This window comes from Lingula anatina, chromosome 4, assembly GCF_051362555.1.
Source record: "Lingula anatina isolate TDL-2025a chromosome 4, LinAna3.0, whole genome shotgun sequence".
Classification (NCBI taxonomy): Eukaryota; Metazoa; Brachiopoda; class Lingulata; order Lingulida; family Lingulidae; genus Lingula; species Lingula anatina.
In genome coordinates, this window is record NC_141770.1 from 2181837 (window position 1) to 2190989 (window position 9153).

Genomic DNA, 9153 nt, shown 5'->3' on the forward strand with positions numbered 1-9153 from the left:
GCATCGTTATTTTACATTTAGTTTCTACAACATAAACAAATTTAAAAAAATGTATTTTCGCTTCATAAGTTCGTCTGCAGGGCAAACATATTAATTTTAAGGGCTTTTCACAAACCTATACATGGTTTTGACCCATTAATTTAGTTGAAGAAACAGTTTAGCATTTAAGTAGTATAAAAATTTTCGTTTTTATGCCCTTTTTAAAATTGTTATAGTTCTTATTTTACAAGGTTTAACACAGATTTTATTTTACAAAATTTATTTTTCAACCCTTTTCTATCAGCACATACCAAAATTATATGGATACAACCTGCAAAAAAGAAGTTGTGTGCATTTAAAGAAGGGGAGGGGGTCAAGCATACGGAAAACATGCCTTATTAGAATCAACCTTGTGTGGTCATGACAGTGCCTTTTCAAAAAATCTGTACTGGGTATTAAAGGTCTTTCCTTAACCTATCATGTGGCTTACCTAAATAATTCCTTATGATGTACATGATTTTTTAAAAGAATATTTAAAATTATAACTTTTCAAGAGCTAAAATATGCTATATTTTGACAAAATTGCCAATAAAAGATCTGCCCCCATATCTCTAAAACTAATGATTCAAAATAAGAAAGCCAGTGGCTCACAATATCTTTTATGTTGATGATTTACCACACCAAAAATTATTAAAATCTGCTGACCCCCACCTTGCCGCCTTCTGACTGATCTGTCTGGCTTTCTCATGGACGCGCTCTTAACGACAAGTGCATAAAGTATTGATTGGCCTTGATCTTAATTCCAGATGAAGATTATCAAATTTCGGAAATGAGACGCTGTGTTTTTGGAAATGATCAATTTTATTGAAGAAAATATGTTTATTTACTAAAATCAACAATTGTAATTGAAAATGATAGAATTATATGATGAACGCTCATACTCAGGAAAAACATTTTATTTTAATTTTCTGCATTGCACTGTTATAAATGGCACCTCCCCTTTGATTTAAAAAAAAAATCACACCAATGGTCCCCTACTGAAATTAGAATTTTGAATAGCTGAATCATAATTGAAAACCGTACCAAATGGCACAGTTTGCCCTATAAAATACAAATTAAAATACCACGGACACCCCTTTAAACAATCCTGTCTTTTGCATCGTAAGGTCTGGGGAGTGTGGTCATTTTTCATAGGACTACAGTCAGGGTTCTTTCTGACGTCCTTTTCATCAGTGATCGATTCCCACCGATAACATGAAAATACACATGTAGAGCAATGAAGATCCCGATTCAATCTGATTTTGCTCAGGGCTTATACACCCGCCGTCACCTCTTTATTGTCACAAAATTTTGCTTTCTTTATCATTTTTATCTCATTAATGTATATTGTGTCTCAATATTGCGCATTTGATGGCAGAAGTAATGAAGTAAGTAGGCAGCAAAACTTCGATTTGCCTGTATAGTTTGAACATAAAACACTAAGTGCATTAATAATTGACTAGTTTTCTCCACATTTCATCTTCTTTCTAGATGAAGTTTATCAAGCTTCGAAAATGAGACGCAGTATTTTGGGAAATACAAGATTACATTTATTTGAGTTATTCTGTTTACCTAGTATTTTCTCAAGAAACCAATTGCAAGAAAATTATGATATTTTACATGCTTTTTTCAGTATTTCAACACTTAAATGGGCACCCGGTGAAATTATAAAAATTACCAAATGAATTGCCTCTGTTAGTTTTCATGCAGTTTTAATTTATAATATAACATGTTGAGCTATTGAGAGCCCAGTTCAACATGTTTCTGTTCATGCCTTCTACAGCCGCCTCCATATCTTTATTCTCAGATAATTTTGCTAACTTTCTTTATCATTTCCATCTAATTAATGTATATTTTCTCTCAATACTATTACAATAAATGGTGTATTTCAAATAAAAAAAAGATCAGCATCATGTACTGTATTAAGCCATATAGCTACCTGTTACTATGCTAACCTGTTTGTGGTAAGGGAGAAATATGCCTGTAACACGATGTCGGCGTAATACTGTAGAACAGTCTCGTTTTCTCTAATTTTCTCTCTCTGTCTCTTAATTCCGTGGTTATAAGAATCAAGGCTTTTCCATTCTTTCACCCATTGTGGTGATATGTGCCAATACCTTGGAACGTTATCTTTGCAAGACAGCTTGGTCTTGTCACATACCCGTACTGTCGGAAAATAGTGTTGTAGTATTATGCTAGAACATTTCTGTAAGGCAGATGTGAGTTGACTTTCAAACTGCAGTTCAAGTACCAGGTAAATCATGAGAAAGCCCATGTCCACGGTAGATATCTATAGGACACCTGGAGTACCAGGTGTAGCATCAGATAGCCCATGTCCACGGTAGATATCTATAGGACACCTGGAGTACCAGGTATAGCATCAGATAGCCCATGTCCACGGTAGATATCTATAGGACACCTGGAGTACCAGGTATAGCATCAGATAGCCCATGTCCACGGTAGATATCAATAGGACACCTGGAGTACCAGGTATAGCATCAGATAGCCCATGTCCACGGTAGATATCTATAGGACACCTGGAGTACCAGGTATAGCATCAGATAGCCCATGTCCACGGTAGATATCTATAGGACACCTGGAGTACCAGGTATAGCATCAGATAGCCCATGTCCACGGTAGATATCTATAGGACACCTGGAGTACCAGGTATAGCATCAGATAGCCCATGTCCACGGTAGATATCTATAGGACACCTGGAGTACCAGGTATAGCATCAGATAGCCCATGTCCACGGTAGATATCTATAGGACACCTGGAGTACCAGGTATAGCATCAGATAGCCCATGTCCACTGTAGATATATCTATAGGACACCTGGAGTACCAGGTATAGCATCAGATAGCCCATGTCCACGGTAGAAATCAATAGGACACCTGGAGTACCAGGTATAGCATCAGATAGCTCATGTCCACGGTAGATATCTATAGGACACCTGGAGTACCAGGTATAGCATCAGATAGCCCATGTCCACGGTAGATATCTATAGGACACCTGGAGTACCAGGTAATGCATCAGATAGCCCATGTCCACGGTAGATGTCTATAGGACACCTGGAGTACCAGGTATAGCATCAGATAGCCCATGTCCGCGGTAGATCTCTATAGGACACCTGGAGTACCAGGTATAGCATAAGATAGGCCAAGTCCACGGTGGATTATGGTATCTATAGGACACCAGGATTAGGTGTTGTTTTGATTCTAACACCTGTTATCCAACCTTGGACAAGGTCTGTTGGAAGACGAAAGAATCGTTAACTATTCACCGCATTTCTCATGCGACGCCAGAAAGTAATAAAGTAAGTAGGCAGCAAAGCTTCTTTTTGCCTGTATAGTTTGAACATAAAACAAGTGCATAAAGTATTCATCGGCCTTGATCTTAATTCTAGATGAAGATTATCAAATTTCGGAAATTTGACGCTATGTTTTTGGAAATGAAAAAATTTATTGAAGAAAATATGTTTATTTACTATAATCAACAATTGCAAGTGAAAATGATAGAATTATATGATGAACGCTCATACTCAGGAAAAAACATTTTATTTTAATTTTCTGTATTGTTATAAATGGCACCTCCCCTTTGATTAAAAAAATCACACCAATGGTCCCCCTCTTGAAATTAGAATTTTGACTAGCTGAATCATAATGCTAAACCGTACCAAATGGCACAGCTTGCCTTATAAAATACAAATTAAAATACCACGGACACACCTTCAAACAATCCTGTCTTTTGCATCATAAGGTCTGGGGAGTGTGGTCATTTTTCATAGGACTACAGTTAGGGTTCTTGCTGACGTCCTTTTCATCAGTGATCTATTCCCACTTATAACATGAAAATACACACGTAGAGCAACGAAGATTCAATCTGATTCTGCTCAGGGCTTCTACACCCGCCGTCACCTCTTTATTATCACAAAATTTTGCTTTCTTTATCATTTCTATCTCATTAATGTATATTGTGTCTCAATATTGCACATTTGATGGCAGAAGTAATGCAGTAAGTATGCAGCAAAACTTCTATTTGCCTGTATAGTTTGAATATAAAACACTAAGTGCATAAATAATTGACCAGTTTTCTCCACATTTCATCTTCTTTTTAGATGAAGTTATCAAGCTTCGAAAATGGGACGCTGATTTTTGGGAGATAAATGATTACTTTTATTTAAGTAATTCTGTTTACCTAGTATTTTCTCAAGAAACCAATTGCAAGAAAATTATGATATTTTACATGCTTTTTTCAGTATTTCAACACTTAAATGGGCACCCGGTGAAATTATAAAAATTGCCAAATGAATTGCCTCTGTTAGTTTTCATGCAGTTTTAATTTATAATATAACATGTAGAGCTATTGAGAGCCCAGTTCAACATGTTTCTGTTCATGCCTTCTACAGCCGCCTCCATATCTTTATTCTCAGATAATTTTGCTAACTTTCTTTATCATTTCCATCTAATTAATATATATTTTCTCTCAATACTATTACAATAAATGGTGTATTTCAAATAAAAAAAAGATCAGCATCATGTACTGTATTAAGTCATATAGCTACCTGTTACTATGCGTACCTGTTTGTGGTAAGGGAGAAATATGCCTGTAACACGATGTCGATGAAATACTGTAGAACAGTCTCTTTTTCTCTAATTTTCTCTCTCTGTCTCTTAATTCCGTGGTTATAACAATCAAGGCTTTTCCATTCTTTCACCCATTGTGGTGTTATGTGCCAATACCTGGCTCTAGGAAGAGCTCATGTCTCATGTCTGCCTCAACATTCCACACACTCAACCGTGCCTTGGAACATTATCTTTGCAAGACAGCTTGGTCTTGTCACATACCCGTACCGTCTAAGAACAGTGTTGTAGTATTATACTACAATATCATATGTAAGGTACATGGGAGTTGAATTTAAAACTGCGTCTCGACACACTTTGTAGCTACTTCATATCATTTACAAACGTTTTCTTATTTAAAGAGATCATCACCTTATGGATACTTCAAATCACTGTATATTTAGGTGAATGGACGTATAATTGCCAGCTTTTCTGTATTCTACTCAACGTCAGAAGGAAACGTTTTCATCTGTCAATCTGATTGAAATTCAGCAAGTGTCCCCGTGGAGTTATATTGCATAGCAGACAGGTCGATAAATAAATGGTGAACGGACCTTTATCTGGTATCCAGGGTTATATCCTAAGCCCTATTTCCCAATTTAACACCATGATTTTGGGTTGGTTGCTTTTACTCGTTATGTAAATTGTTAGGACACCTGGAGTACCAGGTATAGCATCAGATAGCCCATGTCCACGGTATATATCTATAGGACACCTGGAGTACCAGATATAGCATCAGATAGCCCATGTCCACGGTAGATATCTATAGGACACCGGGAGTACCAGATATAGCATCAGATAGCCCGTGTCCACGGTAGATATCTATTGGACACCTGGAGTACCAGGTATAGCATCAGATAGCCCATGTCCACAAAAGATATCTATAGGACACCTGGAATACCAGGTATAGCATCAGATAGCCCATGTCCACTGTAGATGTTTACAGGACACCTGGAGTACGTGTTGTTTTGCTTTCACCAACTGTTATCTAACCTCGCTCAAGGTTTGTGGGAAGACATAAGGCTCATCACTTATTTACCGCATTACGCATACGCCATCTGAGACATTATTTTTTACTTTCTTTGCGTTTCAGCCCTATCGATGACGTGTGCAATATCACGTACAGCATCATTCTATCCACCATAGAGCAGAGGGAGGCCGAAGACGACTGTAGAATTTTTACGTCAGTGAAAATATAGTTCTGTTTTCATTAGCTTCTAAAGTAACTGCCTTTTTATTCCGAAATCTGACTGAACTTGGTTTTTGTTGTCAGACAAAAAAATACCATCAACCTTAGGGTTCCTAGATTCAAAGCATTCCATTCAAGAAAATCGTTATGCTGTCTTTCATGTCCTGTACTATATCGACTACCGGACCTATCTTTAAGATGTTTCGACTTCTGTATGGATACAAATGATCGATTAAAAAAAGAAAAATGCTAACTCTTTTCCAGACTCATTAAAACTAAAGAAAAAGTCACAATATAGAGACACGTGTGGAAATCAACATGTTAAAAAATTCGATGACATCAACATTAATATTCATCTAAACGCCTATTGGTAGCTTCTATTCCACCTCAGTAAAGTTAAATGAACTTGAGAACTATAAACGTCCCCACACCGACAACAGCTGAGATATCTGCTTACCGACATCATGGATCGACAGCTTATTTCCTTGGCTGTGGCTATACTTCTGGCTTACGTTGGGCCTGGTAGGGTTGTAGAGGCGGTTCTCACTCCCCAGCAGATTGAAAACGAGCTAGCGCCACATGTAGGAAACACTTCACATACACCACAGTTCAGCCCTAACGAAAGTAAGTAGACTAGACCAACTTACAATCAGGTCGGACGTGATTGTTGAACTTGTTCATCAACGTACACTTTAGAGCCTCTACAATAATTTTGTTGCCATTGGGAAGAGATAAATGTTGCTCTTCTTGGGTGCCAAGCGAGTGTAAAATATTTGCTATGTTGTGGAATCGAATCACTTGATTTTTTTATTTTTATGGTTCTATGGGTGTATACTGTAGTTATTGATTTGTTCAAAGAATCAATCGCGAGTGCAAATAGTTTCCTACCCATAGGTCAAATACTACGCCCTTGCTTCCCCTTACTTTACTTACTTTTTGGGGAGTTAGTGTTTATGTTGGACGGAATAGTAGGCAAAAGGGTGGCTGGATTTGTTGCCACCCTTCATATTTACTTGTGCTTTCCAAAGATTACATGCGTTTTAATTGGCACTTATTGATACTCAAACTTGAAATTCTGTGTACTTTCAGTTAGGAATAGCACCTGTTGGGGACGAGGCGATGTACGTTACCGTACACTGGACGGTCTGGAGTTCTCCTATAACACCCCTAATACTAAACGTGGCATCATGGTCATGCCCTGGAGGCTTCTTCCCTGGTGGGTGGTTACGATTCAAGAATTCTTTAATGGGGGACCGAAAACGCGCATCGATGAAGTCTACGTTAGGTGTTCAGGCCAATACTTTAGGGCTGACTTAGGTCATACTGTGGCATTGTGGGTGAGTCTTCTTCCCAATAGTTTCCAATCCAGTGAACACATTTTGTATTAAGCTGTCGATTATGTGTACCGTATCCCTTGTTGCCCCCTTCTAACTCTCTCGTTAGATATTTTATGCAAAGCAATTTAGAGCTATGGCCACAGTCCTCTGTTTACTGCGTGTGTTGTAATTGTTCTCAATACTTGTAAATATAGTCCATTGCGCTAGACATTTACTAGCATATTTGTTTGCATTTTGCTTCCAGTATTGGTCCGGGACTGTGTGGGTTGCAATTCCACCACCACCACCACCACTCATATTTGCCGGAGGAGATGTTACCGTTGGTGCTTTTGCTCCAAGAGGTTTCACAATATCTTGCCATGCCGTTCCAATGACTGTCAATGTCTATCTGCACTCTGTCCGGATAACCATGACCCCCTTACACTCCGCCGCTAATTTAGGAGTACGTGGAATTTGCGGAGACTACAATGGTGATGAGACAAACGACTATTCTAACCTAGAGCCACTCATCCTTCCGCTATGGAAACCTCTCTTGGTACCTCCATAAGTATAAACGAAACGCGGACAGTGACAAGGATAAACGAGACTTGAATATGGACAAACAGAACGCGAAGGTAAACACAGACAACAAACCGGAATAAAACCCATAAGAATAAGGACAATGATTTCTGAAAATGGGGAACGCTAACTGCAATTTCACCTCCCTTACTTAATTTATTGATGATTGGGTGACACGGTTAGGATTGCAGATAAACATTTAGATAATTTTCCAGATAACATTGTCGCTTACTTGTTTATTCGTTTATTTATTTTTAACAGTAAACAGAGTGCTTATGGACAAATTGTAAGTGAAGACATGTTGTGGTTGTGCAGTATTATATAAAGTCTTGTGACGGTATTCCTAATTGTTATTTCTATATGATACACAGAAGATATAAATTTCTAACACCTACTTCAGGTTTAGCAATACTTGGGACATTTGTGTTATGTTTAAAACAAGTATCTGAAATGAGTGACGTAATAGAAAATTGCTCAAACATATAGGATCTTAATCAGTCCCATCATGTAATGATGCTTCATTCTAAATTTAAAAAGTTCTGGTAGCTAAATACTTTGGCCTTCAATTAGAATGTTCTTTTATGTTTTCCGATGTGTTCTTTTCTCTTTGAAATGTATACTTTACTATAGAAATTGCATAGAAGGTGCTTATGGGTAAATTACTTCAGTGAGACAATTTAAAGGTTGTGCGAAATCTCATTCATTTTTTGTTTATTGTTAATTTTATGTGGACTTATAGAATAGTTTGTATATGACAGGAATTGAAATCGAAACACCCAATTCGACAGTTAAGAATGCACGGGATATATGTGTTGCGTAAAAGTGATATTTCTGAGATATCATTTGCAGATTTCACAGTGATACAACTACTGGAAGCCAGCAGGGTGATAGAAAAAAAGGTTTTTAATCATTTCCATCTTTCAGCTTTGCTTAAATTCTAAATAAAGGGCGTAAACAGCCAGTTGTTTCCCATCTTTTCTTCCAGAGATAAAAGATTGCAAGAAAACCAATTGTCCTTAACATCGTCAAGCAAACCGCCAGAGGCAACTGATTTCTTAACTGACCACAAACCACCGCGTCAAAAATAAAATTTTGCAACTTATAATACGAGGGCAAAAGCGAGGTAAACATGGTCCAAAGGGTCCCGAAGCTTTGATTGCTGCTGCTCGTGGGATATTTGCTGAGGGATACCAGAGTGAAGGGACGGCATAGTGGGATGGTCCAGGGGGTTAAACTGTTAAACTGATTGCATTCAGAGTGTCCGTGGTGTTGGATCGATATGCGTAGACTGGTGGTGTCTATAGGAATGGGGTCGTTAGTCATTTGGACAAGAAAGTCGGTCAAATTCAGGCGTGCCACATAATTTCTTACTACATTGTATAATTATGCTTTTTCAAAGGAATAGGTTTTTTTTTTTGGTGGTTTGGGGG

At 37.8% G+C, this 9153-nt stretch overlaps 1 protein-coding gene across 1 annotated transcript; it reads left to right on the top strand.

The window, feature by feature from the left end:
• Positions 1 to 6292: 6292 nt before the first annotated feature.
• LOC106167752 (uncharacterized) lies at positions 6293 to 8697 on the top strand. Its single transcript, XM_013546613.2, has 3 exons — positions 6293 to 6452; positions 6918 to 7165; positions 7410 to 8697. The coding sequence occupies exons 1-3, from the start codon at positions 6293 to 6295 to the stop codon at positions 7710 to 7712; spliced, it is 711 nt and encodes a 236-aa protein (XP_013402067.2). The 3' UTR covers positions 7713 to 8697.
• Positions 8698 to 9153: the final 456 nt, after the last annotated feature.